Source organism: Jaminaea rosea (genome assembly GCF_003144245.1).
Source record: "Jaminaea rosea strain MCA 5214 unplaced genomic scaffold BDZ90scaffold_13, whole genome shotgun sequence".
NCBI lineage: Eukaryota > Fungi > Basidiomycota > Exobasidiomycetes > Microstromatales > Jaminaea > Jaminaea rosea.
In genome coordinates this window covers 91,118-112,909 of record NW_020289987.1, presented here as the reverse complement: position 1 = coordinate 112,909, position 21,792 = coordinate 91,118, and the positions used below count along the sequence as shown (strand labels likewise).

Below are 21,792 nucleotides of genomic sequence, written 5' to 3'. Positions count from 1 at the left end.
GCGATGAGGAAGGTAGGAGAGGATCAACGGAAATAGAGGTCAGTCATCCCCTCTCAAACGGCCGACGGACGCTACGACGCTGCAACCAAGTCCAAGAGCAGCTTCACCTTCGGGCTCGTGGCGCTCTCAGCCCGTGGGCGCTTTTCGCCGCGTCGGTGCGCCTCGTGTCCTTCTCCTCTCCTTGCTGGCCGCGCCCCGCCCACTCACTCACTTGTTGCCCGCCCGCCCGCTCGCCCGCCCGCCCGCTCAAAGTGTTACTTCGGGCTAAGACTGGCGCAGTGCACCCGGCTCTCAACCGTCGCTCAGCCAACAAACAAAAGCGCAGAACGCAGGGCCGAGCGGGCAGCAGCAGGCCAAGCCAAAGCCATCTACGGTTGGGCGCAACATCGAGAATGAACAGCCGTCGTCACGGCCCGTGGTGGTCATCTACGTAGAGTATGCTAACCGCATTGAGTGTAGACATTATCATCAAGAAGGTCGAGAAGCGATGGAGGGGTAAAGACGAATGAACAAGAAGATAGAGCGAGGCATAGAGGCAGAGGGGAGCTTAGACGACATACTGGCTCAACCCCGCAGCCTGTACCTTGTCACCGGCACTCTGGTTAAGAGCGCCAATGAATGCAACGACCTGGCCCCTCAGCTGCCCTCCAAGGACGTCCTCTTGTTGGCCAAGCACGTGCGCAAAGAGCTGCAAAATGGTATCAATGTGCTGTGCCGCCACGGCGTTGTTGCTCTGCACCAGGCTCATGAGCGATTGCAGTACGGGAGCCCATTCGGCCATGTCCTTCCTCAGTGGCAAGCAGCCAAAGATGACGGGCAAGAGCTGGTCAAGAGGCAAGCCGTCGGGCTTCGATGTGATGATACGGCAAGCGCATCCGACTGCATTATCCGTCGCGATTTGCTCGTCATTGCTCTCGCTCTGGCGCTTGTCGAACATGGGACGGAGGGCATTGAGGAGAGCAGGGAAGTGAGGTGAGAGGTCCTGCTTGCTATTCTGCACCAGCACACCAGCAGCGAAGCATCCGTTGGAGCGTACCGACGGGTCTTCGTCGGCTACGGCGCGAGAGATGACGCTGAGGAGCTCATTGGTGAAGGGAGTGATGTGCTCCTTCATGCCCGTAATGACCTCGCCAAAGGTGCCCACGACTGTTGCCCTGTCAGCAGAAGAGCGGGCAGGGGTATAGTACTTGATGAGCGCCGGCAGGAATTGACGGAGCGGGTCGGTGAAGTCGGCTTGAAGGACGGTGGCCATCGCGCCCACAAGGTCGGAAGCGGCCGAGATGAGGAGGGAACCGTACTCTGAGGCTTCCTCTGCCAAGTCGTCGTCCTCGCCGTCTGCGTCTACTTGCGCGGCCGTCTTGCCCTCGAGAGTGAGCATGGTTTGCGTGCAGACAGCCTCGAGGTATTGCGGCGCGATGATAGCCGGGCCGTTCTTGTTCAAGCATTCTGCGAGACCGCGGCAGATCTCGATGGAGACGACGCTGCGAACGAGAGGGGGAAACGCCAGGACTTGTCAGTACCTCTGTGACTCCAGCATCGTGGAGAAAGTCCCGCCTCCCTCGCCCTCGCTAATGTCGCGCTCGCTCTCAGATAATAGGGAACAGTGTGTTGTCATGCTCAGCTCTACAGCCTCGTGGGCCGGAACTGGTCATTGTGAGCTGAGATACTGTAAAGGATCATCACCGTGTGCGTGCGACGTGGCGGCAAAGGAGGGTCTGGCAGATCATCATCGCAAATCGTTGTACTCACCGCTCGTACTCGTCCTCCCACACCTCCAGCGCACCGGGCACCACCTTGTCGACCAGCGCTTGCACAGGAGCGCTGAGGGGGACCGGCGGCTGAGCACCTGCCTTCCACTCTTGCGGGTTGTTCAAGTCTTGGAATGTGTTGATGAAAGTGAACAGCGTTGCGACGGCAGACTTGCGGATCCCCTGATAGAAGTGCTGCAGCATCTCACAAAGCTCGTTGACCGCCTCCTCCATGTAAGGAATGAAGTGTTGGCGCGTGTACTCAAAGACCACGCCGAGGGAGTCTGCGGCCACCTCCTTCTCCACGGCAATGGCGCTGTTCACGTTCATGAAGGCGTCATTGACCGCATCAATGTCGACGAAGCCGTCGTCGCCATCGTCTACGCTAACGCCGTCGACGACACCATTGCCCGAGGCGCCAGGAACGGGGTCGTGCTCCGCCTGCTTGAAAGAGGCAATCAAGGCCGGGACGGTGGCGGGGAGGTAAGGGGCATATTCCTCGCCGAACGTACGGGCCATGACGGCAAAGAAGATGAAGCTGCACTCCCTGAGGCGAGGAGATTCGATGCTGAGCGCATCGATGGTGATCTTCATCGCATCGGCAAGGTAGGGACGGAAGTGGTCCTTGCCTACCGCTTCGGCGATGGTGCCGATGGTGTCGGTGGTAGTGCCACGGAGGTCTTGCTCCTCGCCATCTTCGGTGAGGAGGAGGAAAGGCTGGAATCGCTGGATCGTCTGCTGGAAGTAAGGGAGGAAGCCCTGCTTTGATGCGTGAGCTGCCGAGCCGATGGCGCCGACAATTGTGCTCTTGACCATCACGGGCGCGGACTCGAGGAGGGCGGCCATGCGCTCCATGATGGCGGGGAGGTATTGGCCGATGTCGTCGCCCATCACCTCAAGGATGCCGTCCAAGGCCGTGCATGCAGCTCGCTGAGTGGCAGGGTCGGCAACCAGGTCCATGATCATGGGAAGTAGCACAGCGTGCCTTGCTGCACACTCCTCGTCCAGCACGTCGCAGAGGCATCCAAGGGAGATGCAGGCAGCCTTGCGGACTCGTACGTCGCTGTCGCGCATACCTGCCTCGATGAAGGGCCAGATCTCGTTCATGTGGGGGCGAATGAACTCGGTGCATCCCTCTGCTGAGACGCCGAGTGCCATAAGGGCGGCCTTGCGGTGACCGGCATCGCCATTTGACATGTACTTTTGCATCTCCTCGTAGACGGGAGGGAAGACGTGGCTAGGAGGAAGCTCGGTCGCCAGCTCATCAATGACGCGCAGTGCAAGGCGAGCAGGTGAGTCCTCGTCGGTGTCTTCTGGCTCTTCCTCAGTCGCGATGCTAATGAGGCGGACGATCATAGGTCGTGCGAGGTTGAGCGTTTGGATCTTTGATCGCTTGTGGCTGCACATCCAGACGATGGCGTTGAGGCAGGCGAGGCGCATGTCCTCCTCGTAGTCTGCGTTCGCTGCACTGACGAGGAGGAAGTCGATGACGTTGGGCAGATGGTTGCCGAAAACGGGCGTCTCGAGGAGGCACATCTCCTCGACGACCTCGCAGATGTGGCGGACACCATCGGTGTGCGTCTCCTGCAGACACTGATGGAGGATCTCGATCATTTTGGGGATGGCCGACTGCATTGCTGAGAGGTCACCAACTGCGTCCGTCTCGAGGTTGTTGGCTACACGGCCCAAAGCTCGGACGGTAGTGATGCGGACTTCGAGGGATTCCGGGTCCTGGAGTGTCTTCTCGAAAACGGCCATAATTTGCGGCAGGTAAGGGTCAAAAGTGTTGCTCGACTGCGATTCGTCGGCGAGGGTATCGAGGATGGTGTAGAAGATGAAAATGGCAATGTGGCGGTGGACTGAATTTGATGATGAGACCGCATTGAATAGGAAGGGAAGGAGAGCCGGCCAGGTGTTGTGGGGAAGCTCAATCTCTGCGATTTCCGAGATGACGCGGGAGACGGAGTTGCGTACGAGGACGCTGCGAGGTAGCGAGGAGAGGAGAAGTAGGTCAGCATACAAGCTGCTCAAGCAGTGGCCGTCTAGGTCGTGTCGTGTGCGGCAAACTCACCTGGTCTCTTTGAGTATGCCATCCAAGATCTGCGCCTTGATATGCTCCCTCGTCGCTTGCTGCTGCTTCTTCCAATTTGCCCCATCTTTCTTCTTGACCTGCTTCCTCAGCTCGACGGCCGCCAACTGCCTGACATTGAGGTCCTGACTTGACGACACAATCTCGAAGAGGGCGGGCAACGAATTGCTGTTGGGGAAGTACTGCTTCTGCAGCGTCTCCGTCGCGTTCTTGACGACGTTTGTGTCCGGCACGCTCGTCTGCGCGAGGAGGTTGTGCAGATTTTGCACAAAGGTGGGATCCATCGTTGCTACCAAGGATCAAGGAGGGATATGATGGGCAACGATGTTAGAGATGCAGAGGAGAAGGAAAGGAAGATTTCGCTGCGATTTTGCCCTCACGTTTGAAGTCGACGCCCCTCGTCTCGTCCGTCCCTTCGGCCTCCAGTTCACCTCAACTTTTCGCCCGCGCGCGCGGTGTGCAGGGCAAAATCGACGAGAAGAGCCGGCTCGGCAACATGGCGGCGGACGAGGGGGGGGAGACCAACACGAGCGATGGCACAGTAGCGAGGAGAGAGAGGCACGTCGAGAACAAAAGATGATGATGTGGTGATATGATTGAATGGTAATATACATGGTGAAGCTCGATCAATTACACTGTAATGGGCGGAAGAGGGAGGAGGGTATGTCAGCACGCGCCTGCCATGCCTGTGTCTCACTCGCGCTACTCACTGTCCTCGGTCCCAAATGCCCTCTCATCCTGCTGTCGTCTCTTGAACGATCCCAGCGCTTCAAATCGCCTCTTCTCGAATCCATTGCTTCTATCCACTCCATCCCACCGATATCCCGGGGGTATACCGAAACGATTGGGCGGGGGAGGAGGCCCCTTGTATTTGGGTAGCTGGGGTCCCTTAGTCCGCTTCTTGGTCAGAAAAGCCAAAGCAGGATCGTCGGCTCGTTCCACCTCTCGCAGTTGGGCATTCATACGTTCGTCCGTCTTGTAGCGTGCCACGCCTTCCTTCTCTACCAAGGCGAGCTCAGCACGAGCGGCAGCCTCTTCGGCTTGCTGACGCTGGCCGCGATTCCAGTCTTTGCGTTCGCGTTCCTTGCGACGTTGTCGTTGCTCCTCGAGACGGAGGGCTTTGTCTTCGGCTTCGACATCGATGCGACGACCAGTGGCATCACGGTAGACTGTGGTTTGAGCCAGTCGTGCTGCGCGAGCTTCCTCGTCGTCTGGATCCTCGACGCCTCTCGATGCTGCCTCTGCCTCTGCCGCTTTCTCTGCCTTCTCTCTTGCCACCCGTTCTGCCCTCACCTCCTCCTTGGTACGCAGACCGGCTCGAGGCTTTGACGGGCCAGCTTGCGAGCTTGCCTGAGCTGCTTCACTTTTGTGCAGCGCTTCGGCTGAGACTTGGTTACCCTTTGCATCGACCATCTGCGGCTGCTCGTCTTGCTCCTCAGCGGCAGGCTCTGGCTCAGCTACGGGCTGGCCGTCAGGGCCAAGACTGCTCCACGCTGCCTTCTTGAACTTGCCAGCTCCAGTATCCTTGACTACTTGAGCATCACTGCGATCCTCGTCATCATCGCTTCTGCGCTTCCACTCATCCTCCTCGTCCCGCATTCGCAGCCCATCGTCGGTCGTCTCAACTTTCTTTCGCTTCTTCTTCTTCTTGCGCTCCCCCTCTGCGCCCCCTGACCTGGCTAGAATGGCTTCTGCTTTTGCTCCGGAGAGGTAGTGTTGCGCCAAATAGGCTTGTAGCTTAGGATCCGGGGGCATTTCAGAGCGAGCAACAATAGACAGAACGAGGTGGAGTGGAGACGTAGGTGCAGAGGCGGATGGATGGATCGACGGGCGGGAGTGGAAGTGGCTTGAGTCGAGCTGAGCGCGCAGCCACGCGAGGGCGCCAGAGACGGACGACGGACGACGGACGAAGAAGCACACCAAAGTGGCCGCCCGCCGCTTCCTTGACGTCCTCTCATCACCACCGTCGATCACACCACGCAGGCCCATCATGTCCCTCAAAGTGCCCAAGGCGGGCATGAACCTCTTCAAGGACGGCTACAAGCTGCTCCAAGGAACGGAGGAGGCAGTACTGCGTAACATCCAGGCCGTCTGCGAGCTCAGTGATATGCTCAGGACGAGCTTTGGCCCCAATGGCAGGAATAAGTTGGTGAGCATCGACGAGGGGAACAAGTGATGGTGCATACAACCAGGCTACTGGACATTAGCGTTGACCTATTTCTCTCATTCACTTCGACAGCTCATCAATCACTTGTCTCGCTCCTTTATCACATCGGACGCGGCTACTATTCTGCGCGAACTAGAAGTGGTCCACCCGGCTGGTCGCCTCGTTGTCCTCGCATCACAGCAGCAGGAGGCAGAGATGGGTGACGCTACCGCTCTCGTCATCACTCTTGCCGGTGAGCTGCTCAAAAAGGCAGAGCAGCTCATCAATCTGGGATTGCACCCTTCGGAAATCTTGCAGGGGTACGAGTTGGCTAGAGAGAAGGCGCTGGCTGAGTTGGAGAGTGAGTGGCGCCGATGAGGGCAATGCCCTAGCTCGGATCGTCATGCTGACCTTTCGTCCCTCCACACTCCTTCTCGCAGACTTGGCCGTTGCAGAGCTCACCACCCCACCCACGGTCGACTCCCTCGCCCTCGCCCTTCGCCCCTGCATCGCCTCCAAGCAATACGGCCAAGAAGACGTCCTCGCCCCCCTTGTAGCTCAAGCCGTCTCCCTCGTCCTGCCCCCGACCTCTTCCACCTCAGGCAAGACTTTGGGTCTCAAAGACTTCAATGTGGACAACGTCCGCGTAGTCAAGATCATGGGCGGCTCTCTCCCCGACTCGCGAGTCGTACGAGGAATGGTCTTCGGTCGTGAGCCCGAAGGCGTAGTAAAGCGCATCAACGATGGAGCAAAGGTTGCTGTGTTCAGCTGCGGTCTCGATATCAGCCAGACCGAGACCAAGGGAACCGTATTGCTGCACAATGCCAAAGAGCTCTCCACGTTTAGCCACGGGGAGGAAAAGCAGTTGGAGAAGATCATCAAGGAGATTGCGGATTCGGGGGTCAAGGTAGTCGTCTCACAATCGAGCGTGGGCGAGCTTGCACTTCACTACCTCAACCGCTTCGACATTCTCTGCATCAAGATCCTCTCCAAGTTCGAGCTCAGGCGTCTCTGCAGGCTCATCGGCGCTACGCCCTTGGCACGAGTCGGTGCGCCCACCCCTGAGGAGGCAGGTTGGGTGGACGTGGTTGAGACGACGGAGATCGGAGGAGATCGCGTGACGGTATTCAGGCAAGAGGAGGGCAAGCCGGGCGGGAAGGCTAAGCCTCGTATGGCGACTGTGGTATTGCGTGGGGCTACAGCGAACCACTTGGACGATGTGGAGAGGGCGATCGATGATGGTGTCAACGTCATCAAGTCCTTGACCCGTGACCCGAGACTGGTGCCTGGTGCGGGAGCGACAGAGGTTGAGTTGGCGAGACGTGTGGGCGAGTATGGAGAGAAGACGGCGGGACTGAACCAGCATTCGATCCGTAAGTAGCGTCGATCACGCTGCGGGACAGCGTTCGCATCGCTCACACTCATCATCCTCTCTACTCTCACAGGCAAATTTGCGGAAGCTTTGGAGGTGGTACCCCGCACCCTCGCTGAGAACGCTGGCCTCGATGCTACTCAGGTTGTCTCCTCTCTGACAGCGCGCCATGCCTCTGGCCCCTCAGGAGAGGATGCCGGTGTGGACATCGAGGGCGAAGGTGAGGAGGGCATCGTCTCTACGAAGGAGTCGCAGATCTTCGACGTGCTGGCGGCAAAGCATTGGGCTATCAAGTACGCGGTAGGGGCTGCGATCACGGTGTTGAATGTGGATTCGTGAGTAGCGAGCGGCGGCGGCGACGACGACGACGAGACAGAGAAGTGATGATGCTGACCGCTCTTCTTCGCATCGCTGCACAGGATCATCATGTCCAAGCCGGCCGGGATCAAGGTGCCCAAGCAGAACCCGAACTGGGATGACGACTAGCGGTGATGATGGGACAGAGGGAGAGACGGTGGATGGCTTGCTGGATTCGATAGACACTTGTATTTCTGGATGCAATGCGAAACAGCTGTCGCATCGTAGCAGAGCTCGCTCCGATTTTTCTCTGCTCTGACTTGTGAGCAAAAGTGTCGATCTCATCGCCCCACACATGGTGGTTGCCGTGAGCCGCGGCTTCGGCGTGGCGTCGGCGGACTCGCGACCTCCCACTTCTTCGTGTTGCTCTCCCACCCTCTCATCTCGTCTCATTGACAACAGCTCACAGCGAAATCCCCATCAGCATGTCCACATCACAGCCCACGCAGGACACTGACAGTGCTGCACCAGCAGCAGCAAGCGACAACGCTACCAGCGCCGCTACAGCTACAAGCAGCAAAGCAGTTGCGCCCTCTTCTCGCCCGCAGCCTTTGCAGGGCGCCGAGCTCTTCTCTGCCATCGAGTCCCTGACGACGAAGATACTGTCCGCTTCGCCCGTCTATTCGCATCTCCTTTCTTCCCTCTCACTCCAATCCGCCTCACCGGGCCAAGTGACTTACATCTGGCCTCAACTCCCGGCACACTGCCTTAACTCTCACCACACTCTACACGGAGCAGTCTCTGCGACCCTCATCGACTTCCTCGGCGGGCCCGTCATCGCTTCTACCTCGTCCAATCCGCTCGAGGCGAAGCGCGGCGTATCTACAGATATCAGTGCGCAGTACTTGAGGGAAGCAAAGGAGGGAGAGAGGGTCAGGATCGTGGGGAGGGCAAAGAAGGTGGGCAAGAGGCTTGCGTGGGTTGGGGTGGAGATCTGGGCTGGCGGGAAGGAGGGGGGACCTGAGGGCGGAGAAGGTGGAGAGAGGCTGTGTGTGGAGGGGAGTCATACGAAGTTCATTGCGTGAGGCGGGCTCATGGTGGGAGGGCAAAGAGGTAAGTGGGGCGCAACGCACTGATCGTCGCTGCTGTCGTCACTTGGAATGTCAGGAAAGGCTCCGAGCCAGTCCGAGATCAACACCTTTCGCTCTCGGTCATGACATAGCGTGTGAAAGCTCGACTCGACAACAGCATGAGTTCCAAGAGCGAGCTGTACCCCTCGATCCTCGCGAAGAGGACTCGATCGAACACGATCACTTTGTGCACGAGCCCTTCCCCCCGCGCTGTCCCCGGCCCTGAGGATCGTCGCGGCTCATCGCTCCTTCCAGAATCGAGGAAGGTCCGACCAATGAGCTCCGAGCCTGATGAGGTCGTAATGGTGACGCTTACGATACGGCCTTCGACGGCGATTGCGTCACTACTTCTCTGAACCCGAGCTTCTTCGCGTTCCTTCGCAGCGCACATGCAGTGTTGTTCAGGAATAGGCAAGGGTGAGCGAGCCATTGTATTGTAGCGCCGTTGTAGCCTCCACGTCGCCCTGCCCCGCCCTGCCCTGCCCCGTGTTGCTTGCGTGCCTGTCGGCCTGCACCTGCGAGAGGCGAGGGCGAGCTTTAATCGCCTCGGTCAAAGAGAGACTAAGGCCTGGACCGGCGGGGCTGAAGGCGGTGGGCCCACTTCCCGTTTCTCACAGCCCCCTTCGGCCCCTCGTTGATCTCGTCCTTGGCCCCTCCCCCCGACCCCTTCGTGCCCGTCATCTCTTCCTCGCTCGCTTGCTGACTGCACCGGTCGCTCGGAGAGAGTTGAGGTGAACAATTTGGTGGGCCGGCCTCGCGCCGTGAAGAAGGGGGGGGCCAATGCGACCCATCACCTCGCGTCCCACTTGCTGGCTTCACCGACTGGCCGATGGCTGTGCTGCCTTTCTATGCTGCACAGCGCGCTGCTTCGCGGTGTGCGGTGCGCTGTGTTGGGAAGGAGTCAATCGCGGCCGCGAGCGAGAGCAAACCAACAGCAACGTGACACATAGCCCGGCGCGAGACTGGCCTAGTGCCTGGACCGAGCTATGCACGGGCCAGTCGAAGAGTGAGCATCTCCACAAGAAGCAGCCGCCGCCCTCGCCGCCGCCGACACATCTCGCTCGCTCGCTCGCTCGTCGTCCACTCTTGCTGGCAAGCAATGTGAGACTATATAGAGAGCCTAGGCAACGTCGGGTCTTCTCAACCTCCTCTCCATCACAACCAACTCGATCCACTTGATCACACACACACACACCACACCACCAATACCAAACATGGACAACTTCATCAACAAGTGAGTAGCTCGTAGCGCAGCGCAGCCTGCGCGCAGCTGTACGCAGCATTCGACGCCCCTGCTCACCGTCTCTCTCGCTTGCTCGCTCCCTTCTCCCCTATCATCGCGTCATCACGTCATCGCCCACTTCCCTCACCTCTTACCTTCTTGCGCGCCCTCTTCGCCATTACCACCAACTCTCTCACTCACACAGGGCCAAGGAGTTCGCCGGCTCTGAGCAGGGTCGCGAGATGATGCAGAAGGCCGGCATCGGCGGCGGCAACTCGAACAACAACAACAATGACTCGTACGGGTCAGGCAACGATAACTCGTCTTCTGGCTACGGAGGAAATGACAACTCTTCCTCGGGATACGGATCCAGTGGCCGTGACCAATCTGACAGCTACGGATCCTCTGGCCGTGACCAGTCCGACAGCTACGGCTCTTCTGGCCGCGACCAGTCTGACTCGTACGGATCCTCTGGCCGTGACCAGTCGGACAACTTTGGGTCTGGCGGTGGACGCGACTCTGACCGCAGCAGTGGCGGAGGATACGGTGGTGACAGCGACCGCCAGCAGTCGAGCTACGGCGGAGGCAACGACAGCTCCTCGTTCGGAGGCAGCGGTGGTCGTGGAGACAACGACTCGTCCTCGTACGGAGGTGGCCGTGGCGGAGACAACGACTCGTCCTCGTACGGTGGCGGCCGTGGCGGAGACAACGACTCGTCCTCGTACGGAGGTGGCCGTGGAGGCGACAACGACTACTCCAGCGGGGGTGGCCGCAGCGGTGGAGGTGGTAGCTTCGGCGACTCGTCCGACCAGGGCGGATACGGCCGAAATGACCAGGGCGACTCCTACTCTAGCGGCAACCAGCAGGGTGGCGGCTACGGTGGCTCTGGTGGCGGCCAGTTCGGCGACAACGAGCGTAGCTCGGGCAACGACTACTAAGTGTTGCTCGCTACCGAAAAGTCAAAATGAAATCGTCTATGTCTCGTAGCTAAGCTTTATCGTAGCTAAGCTTTATCAAGGTTGAGAAGGGGAAGGGGATGCCACTTGTTACTTGCTCAGGTTGAAATCAAAGATCAGTCATCTGTGTCATTCGCGTGCCCGCTTCGACCGCACCACTGGACCGGATATCATTGAGACCGTAACGAGACGCACTGACACCCCTACGTTTACAATACAAGTACATACGGCCGTGTCACTCTCACCTACGGCACGGCCACGACAACAATGGTCGCTATGAGGGCCAGCGCTCCGTCGAGCGCAACAGCCTTGAAAGCCCTCCACTGATGAATCTGCCTGACCTTCTTGTCCCTCACTCTCTCCGTACCAACTGCAAAGCCAGTCCAACGCTGTACCGTATGCCAGATGCGCTCGTGACGGCGACCAGTACGACCCTTCTCGATGTGAGAGGGCGAGGGTCCCGTGACAGTGGAGAGGCGCGGGAGTGAGGTGGAGGTGGACATGCTGCTCATCGCTACGGGAGGTTGGACGGTACGCATCCCCACTTGGACGCCGGGGAGGACTGAGACCTTCTTGCTGACTAGGACAGGGGCCGTGCTGGGGGGTGTCCAGCTGCCGGCCCCGCCGTCCATTGCTGCTGCTGCGGCGTTGCTTGTGCGAGGCTCGGCGAGGGGACGAGAGGTAGAAGGGCGTAAGAGAGGCGGAGCCGGCCCCGCTGCGAGTGCCGGTGCTGCTGACGCTGATACTGGTGCTGGTGCTGGTGGCGCTGGTGGCGGAGCACTAGTCGCGTCTTCGTCTTTGTTCGTACGGCCGAGCGTCTTGGGTAGGAAAGGAAGAATGCGGCGCACCTCTGGCGCGACGAACCAAGCAGATCGGTCCACCTCCGCCAGGTTCCCCTCATCCGCCGACGCCTCCATGCTTGGCCTAGGCGTAGCCCACTCCTCCTCCCTGCGCTCGCGATTACCCCTCAAGCTCAGCCACACGCAGACGCCCGTCCACGCCGCAAGCATGTAGCCGAAGCCCATCGCCCATAGCGGGAAAGTAAGGACGCGCCACCATCTTGAGATGTGCTGCTTCCCTCCTGCTAGTGGGCTAGGCTCGACGGCGAGGAGCACGCTGAAGAGGATGGCGAGGGCCGTGGCTACAATTCCTACTGCGAGTCGACCGCGTGATGTGCGCTTCGAGAGGTTTTGCGAGGCCGCCTCCATAAAGTCGGGCATGACGTGCGAATCGATGTAGGATGAGACGGCGTTGACTAGTGGAAGGAGGGCAGAAGGGTGGGAGCTGCGTTCTGCCTCGTTGAGGGAATGACGAACAGCATCCTCGCTGAGAAGCCCCAAGTCGACCATCCAGTCGAGTCGGCGGGACCGTGAAGATGCGCGCGAGGTGGCGACCTTCTCATCACTGCTACCGCCTACGTACGTAACGAGGATTCGTCGCAGTGTCTCGATGCTTCCCTCTCCCGAGCGATAAGCCCGTACGCAACGATCATAGCTGACGACAAAGTTGACAGCATCGAGGTCGCGTGCTGACTGTGAGGCTACGATACCCGCGAAGAAGTCGTCAAGCCCACTACTCTGTCCACGCTCCTGCTCCCTGCGGTTGGCGAGGTACGATCGCAGGTCAACAAGGGCGATAGGACGACATGTTCTGCCCTCGACGATGTCCGCGAGGGTGAGCTGCGGGAGGGGAGCCGCCTTCTCTGACATCTTGTCGCGCTTGCGTGGCGAGAGACGAGAGGTCCAGCGCGATGCCACCCGAGCAATGCTGCTGTCCTTCTCATCGTTGGCGGTGGTAGTGGTGGTCAGAGAAGAGTCCCTCGCCACGTCCTTTCCAAAGGTAGATGGACCATCTCGCGGCAGGCAAGGTTGAAAGGCGTGGCTGCTAGGCTTGACGTCGATGGAAGCCCATCCTGCTTCTCCTGCCGCGGATCCATCGATGGACAGGCCCCCGATGAGGAGCCGTCCATCAGGACCGAAGGTGCAACCCGTGCAGTCGCCCTCGCGCGAGCAGGGAAAGAGCTCATCGTGGCGATGTTGCCCCGAAGCCATGGTAGGTTGGCTCGATGCTGGGAGTGTAGGATTAGGATTGATCGATCGAGTGGTACGTTGGCGCGATGCAGATGGTGGTGCAGTCGAAAAAGGCTCTCTTGCTTTTGAGAAGCTCAAGCTCTCATCGTCGTTGTCGTTGTCGGCGGTAGCGGCGTGTCAGGTTCTAGGGTCCTGCGTCTGCGTGGACTGGCGAGTGGGGCCCGGACGTAGGAGGATTTCCACCAGGGCAGCGGGGAGGTCGCTACGCTTGGCGACGACGTTGGCAATCAAGCTCCTTGCCTCGTTTGGCACAACTTTGTGCGGCGGATGCTCACAAGCAGATGGTGATGAGCTCGGTGGATAGGAAGAACGGGAGAAAGCCAAGGGTGTAATCCGGGTCCTTCGTTAGCTGCAGGGATCTCCCTGATCCGTAACCTTGAGATGCGAGGGGTGGGAAGGGGCGAGCTGCGAGCTGGAGCGTCGGCAGGCGAGCCGAGGTTGGCAAAGGAGCAAGGAGTGGTTGCGCGATGGGTGCGCGATCAGGCAGGGCAAAAGATGGTGAGGTTGTTGAAGAAGAGAGAGAGAGGGGGGAGGTTGTCGTACTCGCTCACGACGACATGATGAGGAGAAATGGACACGCTGTCGCGCCCTGATCGTCACCACCTGGATTAGCAGCTCCTCATGAGAACGAACGAGGGGAGCGCCTCAATCTCAGCACTCTCTCCCTTCGACGGCGCGATGCCCCGTTGTGTGAGTCTGGGCCTGCCCGAGGTCGACATCGTTTTCCCGTCTCGTGCTGCAGGCGCCTGCTGGGTCGACAGACAAAGAACAACCGGCCGCTGCCGGCAGGGAAGAGCGGGTCAGACCAAGCCACAATTGCCACTTTCTCCACGTGGTTTTGCACCCCGACCCCATTTTGGACTAGCAGCTGCTTCAACGCCGCCGCCGAGTTGAACGACCCCCGCTCACCCACGAAAGGAGAGCGGCTTGACACCAGTCAAAGAGGTCATGGCGTTGAGCGGGTCTTCCGCACGACGCAAGCTTTCCGCGATTCACTGTATCCAGTGAGGTTGAGAGCGGGAGTCTCGATTGAAAGGAGTGGCGCAACGAGCCAGGGGTGGCTGGAGAGGCGGGCTGCTTTTTTGAGCTCGGTCCGCGTGCACGGACGCGCAAGAGAGACGGCCGAGCTTCGCGCTGTTCTGCTCTTGCTCCTTCTCCTGATCATCGCCACGGACAAGCCGCCGATCGAGCTGATCGAGCTGATCGAGCTCACTGGAGCGTGGCGCAATGAAGATGTCCTTGAGGATCGGTGGACCGCTGTCGCTGAACATTGCAGCGACCAGCTCGACGGCAGCGACCATCGCCGTTTCCCGGGCCTCATCTGGCCCATGGAAAGCCGTCGATCATGCAACGTGACGATTGTCACGAGCGTACCTGCTCAATGCTCCTCCAGAACGGTCGCTTTGCACAGCGCACGACTTCGACTCTTTGGCTTGACTGGATCGAAATGGAACGTAACATGAGGATGAGGCCCGACAGCTCCCTTCCCGTCAGCGGAACTCTTAGAGTGTCTGAAAGAGGAGGAGACCACTTGCTTCGATTTGAGCTGAGAGAGGAGAAAAGGCTATACAAGGAGCGACATTGGCTGCGGCAGGCTCGAGGAGCGCAAAAGTCATCCGCTGTCGAGGCGAGGTGATAGCGGGGAGTATCGGAACCGGATGTTTCAGAAGTTGAAAGGCTTGGTCCTGGCTGACCGTGGAGGCTACATGACAGCTCTCCATTTCTGCTCCTCGCTCTGCTAGGCCGACTTCCTAGCCTTTTCTGTCGTTTTGGGTCGTTTGTTCCTAACAGGGGTGGTGGCAGCTCTTTCGTCCTGACGATCGTGCTTGCCAGCCTGCTCACCTCCAGCTCCAGTCGGTGCTGCAGTGACTGGCCTCTGCGACGTTTCACCCTCTGCTGGTCTGGCAGCCTCCTTGATCTGCTCCAGCATCGCCCCCTCCTCCAGCCTCAAATGACCTTCAAGTCTCTCGACCCACCCTCTCAGCCTCCTGCAATACTCTACATCCTCCATCGTAGCCTGATGCGATCTCACCGGCCAGGGAAAGGGTTCGACGATCGGCCTCAGTGAGATGGGAACGGCTCTGCATCCAGGCGGTGCCAAGTTGTATGCATTGGTCGAGTGCCAGTTGAGGGCTGTTTGGAGGCTGGCATTGTGACGCTCCAGCTCAAGGATGCGTTTGTGCTGTACCGACAGTTGGTGATCGATGATGTTGCGCTGGTGCTGCCCAAGAAACAGGGAGGAAGAAGCAGCCTGACTGGCGGTGGTGGGCCCAGGTGGGGGTGAGGCAAAGGGCGTTGAAGCAAGGATGGGCTGCTCGCCGTTTGCAGCTCCTGGCGGTAGCGGGGTCGGAGGCCCATTCATCGCACTGATTGGGAGGTGCTGCGGTGACGATGGGCCAAGCTGGCATCAGCGACAAGAACAGTAGCTGTGCGTGTGCAGGTATCACTGATCTGTTCTCTCAGCTCACTTGTCTCAACGTAACCGCTCGCCGCCGCCAACACGCCCCTATGGGCTGCGCTACGTGAGCCGGTCTAGCTCACCCAATGCGTCCTGCAGGTGGGATCTTGCAGGTGAGAGGGGCTGTCGATGTAGGCGGTCAGTGCTTGCAGAGTCGGCAGCGATGGCAGTGGAGGCGGTCTCGATGGTGGCTTGTAGTCTAGACGCCGCGGAGATGATGGCGAAGTGCGGAGGCAAGGTCGCACCTCGTTGCCGAGCCAGTCTCTCGAGTCTTGCTCACTCACTCATTCACTCACTCGCGCGCTTCCGCTCATCGAAGTCGACGAGGAACGCGTCGGCCGGAGATTGGCAGCGGGTGCGGCAGCGGAGGATCGCAAGGTCTACCGCTCATCAACTCATCCTTCCCTCATCACCAACCACTGCAACTTCTCCTCGCCCCATTCGTTCCCCATTGTCTCATCGCCGGCACGACTCTCTCTTGTCCTCCTCCACGTCCTCCGACACGATGTCGCACACGCATCGAGTCGTAATTGACAACAGGGGCTATCGATTTACGCTGCCACGCCTGGGCTTCCCCGATCCCGAGGGCGACTACGCCACAGTCGAGGTCGCTATTTTCACGCAAGATCATGCTCTCCTTGATCAGGCTCATAGCTGCGCCGACCCTAAGCCTCGACTCCGCTACCCAGTAGGAGAGTACGACATCATTGAAGTCAAGCACGAGGGCGCTACCTGGTGCGTCCCTATCCTGCAGCCTCGAGGGAACAGTGACCCGGACATATTTCGCGTCAAGGTCCGTCGCGTACCTACGGAGCCTCAAGCTGCTCACTCTCTCGCCAAGTCCTCGTACTCCTACACCAGCGCATCTCTCACTGATGCTGCCGCCTCATTCGTCTCGCCCCAGTCGGGCTCAGCGGAAAGTTCAGCCCCGGAAGGACACTGGGGCCGCTGCGTAGACGTGAACAAGGACATTCTTGATCTAGGGGAGAACCCTAAAGGCATCTTTACCAGGTCTTTCTGGGAGTCCACTACGCAGAATGCGCCTTTTTCCGGACCAGTCGACATCATCATTGCCTACAAACCCATCAGAGATGGGGATGTTCGAGGCCTCATGTACACGCTGCGCCCAATCGACCAGAAGGGCCTCGATCCGCAAGAAGGCGACGTGTGGAAGTCGTTACCGCTCGACGCTACAAAGCCTGGGGTGCAACTGCAGTATGTGAATGCTGGCAGAAAGCATTTTGGAAAGGAGCCTTTCTCTGAGCAGGAGTGGAATCGTATCGCACCCGACGAGGTCAAGAAGGAGCCAGTGCTACCCGAGTCTTCCAAACCCGCCAGGTCTAACAGCGAATCCGTATCTGCTTCAGACGACTCGGATCACTCGGACGACAGCTTTGGTTTGGACGATCTCGATGCAATGGAGGATTTCCTGACAGAGGATCACCCCGAACTGTTCACAAAAGTCGAAGAGGGCACTCGCGAGTTGGACATCATGAAGGGTGACATCTTCACGTCCGAATTCATGGCCACCGTGTCTCGTCAAGCCTACCTTCTGGCCACCCCACCCAAAGACGGTCCCTGCATCACACTACGAATTCATCCGGCTGAGAACGAAGACTTCAGATCCATGGATTATGCCGTCAGCTGGAATTCAAAGGAGGAGGCTCCAGACGAGAAGACCTGGCTACAGCTGCCTGCCTATGCCACCAAGCCTGGCGTTCAGCGCTACATGGTCAACATGGTCAGAGAAGGGTCTGGCAAGGCACCTATCTCACGCGAGGAGTGGGAGGGGTTCAGCTCCACCGCCAATGTGCCTGCTCACCGCAAGAAGGCTTCTTCTTCCACGCCGAGCTCTTCGTCCAAGCAGACCCACTCGACGGCTTACTCAGCTCAGCGAGAGCCGTTCGTCTTGGGCGCGTCTTCGTCGTCCAGCAGCAGGAATGTCACGGCTTCCGCACCTAGTCGTCCAGTTCATCATCGCCCCATCCCAATGCCTGGAGGCGGCGTGGGCGCGGTATGCGAGTGCTGCGCCGACCTTATTGCCGCCTCCAAGGGGCAGCATCACCTCGAACCCGACCTGAACCTCAACATCGCCTTCAAGAATGGTCTCTCTTACGCCCGCTACGTAGACGTGCTTCCCAAAGGTGACCCCGTGCCTGCTCGAGCAAAGGAAGAGGATCCCCGTCTGGCACGCCCAACCGAGTGGGCTGTCAACCTGAAGGAGCGTACGGTTTACCGCACTACGAGCATACCAGCACAGCTGCGTCAGATGTTCTGGCTGGCCTTAACCAAGACTGAAATCGGCCACCCCTGCAAGGTTGAGGACGGGGAAATCAAGGTCAACTTTGGCCTTCCTCTCGACCACCGTATGCCTTGCCCATCAGGGGTCATGCTCAGCAACGGTCCAGCTCTCCTGAAAGTCACTCCCATCCCAGCTGGCTACGCCTGCCAGCCGACCTCCGCAGGAGCAGAGGCGTCCTACTTCCTGAACCACTTCAAGCTGTGGATCACACAGAACGACAACATGTACAGCGCTTACGAGCCACTGGCGCAAGACGTGCATTACAATGCCGACTCGATTCTCAGCCTTCTAGGGCAGTTCGCCTCCGCAGAGGGCTCGCAGGGCAAGATGCTCTTCACTGCGGTACCTGAGGCCCTGCCCGGGGTTGAAGACGTGTACAACTTTGGCACACGTATGCGTGACGGTGGAGCCCGCCTGCCGATTCTGTCCAAGGGCAAGGATCGTAAGCGTATCAAGATGCCGGGCTTGGCGATTCATCACTCAATCTACGATGGAAGGGGACTGAGCAGCGGAGAGGTTGAAGGGGATCAGTTCAAGCCAAGGGAGGTGAATCTGCGTTGCAAGGTGCCTGACGGGAGACAAGACTTGCTGTTGAGGGTACAAGAGGGGCAGAGAGGCAAGTTCACGCGCCTCGAGCTCGCGTTCAGGACTCATGGCAGCTTTGAGCCAGTAGATGAGAGCGGGTGGCGCCTCTTCTGGGATCCGCTCGCCACTAGAGCAATCGAGGAATGGGCGGCCATGTTCCTCATCAACGCTACGAGGCTCTCGTTCGGGACTGACAAGCTGTTCAAGCCCGACTTCTGACTGGAAGCGGGCGAGGGGTAGGACAGTGGGACTCGCATTGTCTGCTCCTTCTCTCTCCTTTCTCTCTCCGATTGAATGTCTCTTGTCGCGCAAATGTGTCGCCAGTCACGGGCGCAACTCTGGTGTCCGCATCTCCTCGCAATTCTTGTCTTTCTGGCGTGAAGCAGCGAAGAAATCAACTCAGCCATCCCTTTGTGAAGCATGACGAAATGGAGGGGAGATACAATGCGCTAGAGTACATCTTTCGCCGTCATGAGAGCACGGAGCCTATTGCGGAGAAGGAATGGAAGACATTCTGGACCCTCTCTTGCAAGCTCAACATGATGAAATGGGCGGCAGTATTCTTCGTTACCCTTGGAAGACTGTCTTTTGGGTAAGAAGACCTCTTCATCACGCACGACAAGGCGTGAAGACGTGCTTTCTGGCTCGCTCAGACGGTCTCCCCTTCGTCGCCCGTGCCAGTCTTTTGCTCTTTCGTATTTTAGCGTCATCCTCTTCTCTCATATTCCCATTCGTGAAAAATCAACGAAGTCTTCCTTTCTTCGTCAGCGTGATGATTGTGGACCGCAGCGGCGGAACGAGCGAAGCTGACCCAGACCAACTTCCCCCTTGCTGGCCCGCCGCGTCGGCTCGGCTCAGAAGCGGGGATCAAAGCTGCAAGCTCTCGCAAGCTTTTTTGCCTCTGTTCTCCCTTCTTATCATTCTACGAATCTCACTCTCTCGCCATGACTAGTCTGGGCTTCACCCGCCGTCTAGTCATAGACGGCAAAGGATATCGCTTCACCCTCCCACCCTTAGGCTTCCCCGACCCCGAAGGCGACTATGCCACGGTCGAAGTCAGCATCACCGACAAGTACTTTCACCTCCTCACGCCTCTACCTACTTACTCCGCACAGCGTAGCGAGCCCCGACTGCGATGCCCCTCTGGCGAATACGACACCATCGAGGTCTGCCACGCTGAAGCGATCTGGTATCTGCCCGTATTGCAGCCGCAGGGGACAAGCGTGCCAGAGACGTTTCGCGTGAGGGTGAGGCGACTGCCTGCGGGCGGCACTGCTTCGCAAGCTACGGCAGGAGGGTCGTACTTCTACTTTCAGTCCTCGGTGCTCATGGGACAGGTGCTCAAAGATTCCCTCAAGAAGGACGACAGGCCAGATGTCATGCGTCGCTACGTCCGTAGAGACGGCAGTGACGAAGACTCGTCCGATTCGGAGGACCTGAGCAAGAAATTCGATGATGAAGGGGAGTGGAAAGATATTGAGAGAGACAGCTTCGATCCTTCTTGGCTAGACGAGACATTCTCTGATGGAGCACCGACGGCTATCATCCTTCGAGCTCATCCGGCTGAGAGAGATGACTTCAAGTCGCTCGCTCGACTACGCCACCGACAAGTGGGCATTTGCCACGAACATACCCGAGACTGCCTGGCAGCCCCTGCCAGCTCACGCTATGAGGAAGGGCGCTCAGCGACAGTACGTGAACGCAGCACGCAAGTTTCACAAGGAGGCACCTATCAGCTCCGAGGAGTGGGTCGATGCTCTTGAGCCTCAATTGCGGGGCCGAAGCAAGCCGCGCCAGTTTCGTACGCGACTCTTCGCAGTTTCAAGCAGTGTGGTGACCGACAACGGGCGGACATCCTCCGGTCTCGCATCTGCGTTTTCCTCTGTATCGATCTCTGACAAGGGCGACAACGGCGATAAAGAGAGCAATGACGCCCCTCGCCTCCCAGAATACATCGATCTTCCCACTCAAAGTCCCGTATCAGCACCCTCTTCCTCCTCGACGCGCCAGTCTGGGAGCCAAAGCAACTCAATCCACTCTTCCTTCGAAGCTGCCTACGGCAAAGGCATCGGTCCGGCTCCTACAGACGAGCAGTACGAGTCCATCCTCAGCGACCCAGAAGCCCAACTGTTCGAGATCAAATTGCCCCACGGCTCCATTGCGACTACTTTCATGCGGGGCACTTACCACCTCGAGACCGGACTAAACGTCAACTCCGCTTTCAATAATCGTATCAATTGGGTCAAGTACGTCGACAAGGTGCCCAAGGGGGACCGAGTGCCACTGCGGGCTGAGCGGGCAGACCCACGTCTGGTACGCAAGAAGCCGTACTGGTCGGCCGATGTTGAGAACGGCACCCTCTCTTACATCACCTCGATGCCTGCAGCGCGTCGCAAGCCGCTGTGGACAACCTTGACCGAGCCTGGCGCCGGACTGCCTTGCACGATCAAGGGCAGCACGCTCGAAGTCACCATCAGCAAAGAGCATCGCATCGCGCTGCCTGCGGGTCATGCCTGTACCCCGGGTCGTGCCCTCCTGAAGATGGTTCCTGTCGATGCCTCGCGATATGCCTGCCAACCCTCCGCAGCAAGCGCAGAAGCCTCTTACTTCCTTAAACATTACCAACTCATCCTGGCGCAGAATGGCAAGCAGATCCCTGTGTGCGAGCCCCTCTCAAGCTACCTGGACATGGAGCTCGATACCCTGCTCAGCATCTTAGGCGAGTTTGCCTCAGTAGAAGGGCGCCCAGGCAAGATTCTCTACTCTGTGGCCTCTGAGCCGCACCCGAGCATTGCTGCCTGCCATGACGTCGGCGTTCGCCTGCGAGACGGTGGGGCTCGATTCCCCATCATCAACAAGGGCAAAGATCGCAAGCGCATCAAGATGCCGAGCACGGCTTTCCTGCACTCCAAGTGGGGCACATTCGTTAATATTCCCGAGCGAGACTGGCATAAGGAGCGTGAGGTCAACTTGCGCATCGAGGTAACGGGAGGGCAGCCGCAGGACCTCGTTCTGCGTGTAAAACGGTCTCTTGACGGCGATTACGGGTATCTGGAGCACGCATTCAGGTCGAGGGGCAGTTTCGAGCCGATCCGGGATGACGAGTGGAAACTCTTCTGGAATGTGGCTACGGGAGGAGGGGCGGAGCCGTGGGTTGGCACCTTCTTCCTCAAGATCGCTCGTCTAAGCTTTGGACGTGAGGAGGTGCTGAGGCCGGCCGAGTGGCTGCGTTGAGGCAGTGACTGCCTGAAGGGATTCAGCGTCGTGATGCTCGTGAACCCATTTTCTGAATGTCGCCAGTTGAGCTCGCATCTTTTTTCCTCTCCCTCCTGTCGCCTTTGTCGTGATCTCCCACCACGACCACTCGAATACAAGAGCAAATCTTGAGACTGACCCG

At 58.8% G+C, this 21,792-nt stretch overlaps 9 protein-coding genes across 9 annotated transcripts; 5 read left to right on the top strand and 4 right to left on the bottom strand.

Moving 5' to 3' along the window:
* Nucleotides 1–368: 368 nt before the first annotated feature.
* Nucleotides 369–4,171, bottom strand: BDZ90DRAFT_233738 (ARM repeat-containing protein). Its single transcript, XM_025506748.1, has 3 exons — nt 3,820–4,171; nt 1,750–3,729; nt 369–1,481 (listed from the first exon to the last, which is right to left on the bottom strand). The coding sequence occupies exons 1-3, from the start codon at nt 4,119–4,121 to the stop codon at nt 548–550; spliced, it is 3,216 nt and encodes a 1,071-aa protein (XP_025360342.1). The 5' UTR covers nt 4,122–4,171; the 3' UTR covers nt 369–547.
* A 243-nt stretch (nt 4,172–4,414) lies between these two features.
* Nucleotides 4,415–5,658, bottom strand: BDZ90DRAFT_233737 (hypothetical protein). The gene is made up of 2 exons (XM_025506747.1): nt 4,548–5,658; nt 4,415–4,472 (listed from the first exon to the last, which is right to left on the bottom strand). The coding sequence occupies exons 1-2, from the start codon at nt 5,590–5,592 to the stop codon at nt 4,468–4,470; spliced, it is 1,050 nt and encodes a 349-aa protein (XP_025360341.1). The 5' UTR covers nt 5,593–5,658; the 3' UTR covers nt 4,415–4,467.
* Nucleotides 5,659–5,784: 126 nt separating this feature from the next.
* Nucleotides 5,785–7,897, top strand: BDZ90DRAFT_233736 (putative CCT8-component of chaperonin-containing T-complex). Its single transcript, XM_025506746.1, has 5 exons — nt 5,785–5,986; nt 6,077–6,344; nt 6,424–7,356; nt 7,429–7,690; nt 7,775–7,897. Exons 1-5 carry the CDS (start codon nt 5,828–5,830, stop codon nt 7,839–7,841), a joined length of 1,689 nt encoding a protein of 562 aa, XP_025360340.1. The 5' UTR covers nt 5,785–5,827; the 3' UTR covers nt 7,842–7,897.
* On the top strand, nt 7,877–8,806 carry BDZ90DRAFT_233735 (Thioesterase/thiol ester dehydrase-isomerase). The gene has a single exon (XM_025506745.1). The coding sequence runs from the start codon at nt 8,138–8,140 to the stop codon at nt 8,735–8,737; it is 600 nt and encodes a 199-aa protein (XP_025360339.1). The 5' UTR covers nt 7,877–8,137; the 3' UTR covers nt 8,738–8,806.
* A 1,190-nt stretch (nt 8,807–9,996) lies between these two features.
* BDZ90DRAFT_261932 (hypothetical protein) lies at nt 9,997–10,942 on the top strand (the record flags this gene model as incomplete). Its single annotated transcript, XM_025508426.1, has 2 exons — nt 9,997–10,016; nt 10,210–10,942. 2 exons carry the CDS (start codon nt 9,997–9,999, stop codon nt 10,940–10,942), a joined length of 753 nt encoding a protein of 250 aa, XP_025360338.1.
* Nucleotides 10,943–11,205: 263 nt separating this feature from the next.
* On the bottom strand, nt 11,206–13,011 carry BDZ90DRAFT_228115 (hypothetical protein; the record flags this gene model as incomplete). The annotated part of the gene is made up of 1 exon (XM_025504790.1): nt 11,206–13,011. The coding sequence occupies one exon, from the start codon at nt 13,009–13,011 to the stop codon at nt 11,206–11,208; it is 1,806 nt and encodes a 601-aa protein (XP_025360337.1).
* Nucleotides 13,012–14,680: 1,669 nt separating this feature from the next.
* BDZ90DRAFT_281122 (hypothetical protein) lies at nt 14,681–15,420 on the bottom strand. The gene has a single exon (XM_025509337.1). It carries the CDS (start codon nt 15,410–15,412, stop codon nt 14,789–14,791), a length of 624 nt encoding a protein of 207 aa, XP_025360336.1. The 5' UTR covers nt 15,413–15,420; the 3' UTR covers nt 14,681–14,788.
* A 593-nt stretch (nt 15,421–16,013) lies between these two features.
* On the top strand, nt 16,014–18,614 carry BDZ90DRAFT_261929 (hypothetical protein; the record flags this gene model as incomplete). Its single annotated transcript, XM_025508425.1, has 1 exon — nt 16,014–18,614. One exon carries the CDS (start codon nt 16,014–16,016, stop codon nt 18,612–18,614), a length of 2,601 nt encoding a protein of 866 aa, XP_025360335.1.
* A 703-nt stretch (nt 18,615–19,317) lies between these two features.
* On the top strand, nt 19,318–21,629 carry BDZ90DRAFT_267678 (hypothetical protein; the record flags this gene model as incomplete). Its single annotated transcript, XM_025508711.1, has 2 exons — nt 19,318–19,786; nt 19,905–21,629. The coding sequence occupies exons 1-2, from the start codon at nt 19,340–19,342 to the stop codon at nt 21,627–21,629; spliced, it is 2,172 nt and encodes a 723-aa protein (XP_025360334.1). The 5' UTR covers nt 19,318–19,339.
* Nucleotides 21,630–21,792: the final 163 nt, after the last annotated feature.

Bases quoted from the DNA above. Each gene is read 5' to 3' on its own strand.
- BDZ90DRAFT_233738 (XM_025506748.1), bottom strand. From the start codon at position 4,121: ATGGATCCCACCTTTGTGCAAAATCTGCACAACCTCCTCGCGCAGACG. The intron at 3,730-3,819 runs GTGAGTTTGCCG...GCTACCTCGCAG, and splicing joins GGCATACTCAAAGAGACCAG to CGTCCTCGTACGCAACTCCG. The intron at 1,482-1,749 runs GTGAGTACAACG...TCTCGTTCGCAG, and splicing joins TGGGAGGACGAGTACGAGCG to CGTCGTCTCCATCGAGATCT.
- BDZ90DRAFT_233737 (XM_025506747.1), bottom strand. From the start codon at position 5,592: ATGCCCCCGGATCCTAAGCTACAAGCCTATTTGGCGCAACACTACCTC.
- BDZ90DRAFT_233736 (XM_025506746.1), top strand. From the start codon at position 5,828: ATGTCCCTCAAAGTGCCCAAGGCGGGCATGAACCTCTTCAAGGACGGC. The intron at 5,987-6,076 runs GTGAGCATCGAC...TCACTTCGACAG, and splicing joins CCAATGGCAGGAATAAGTTG to CTCATCAATCACTTGTCTCG. The intron at 7,357-7,428 runs GTAAGTAGCGTC...CTACTCTCACAG, and splicing joins ACTGAACCAGCATTCGATCC to GCAAATTTGCGGAAGCTTTG.
- BDZ90DRAFT_233735 (XM_025506745.1), top strand. From the start codon at position 8,138: ATGTCCACATCACAGCCCACGCAGGACACTGACAGTGCTGCACCAGCA.
- BDZ90DRAFT_281122 (XM_025509337.1), bottom strand. From the start codon at position 15,412: ATGAATGGGCCTCCGACCCCGCTACCGCCAGGAGCTGCAAACGGCGAG.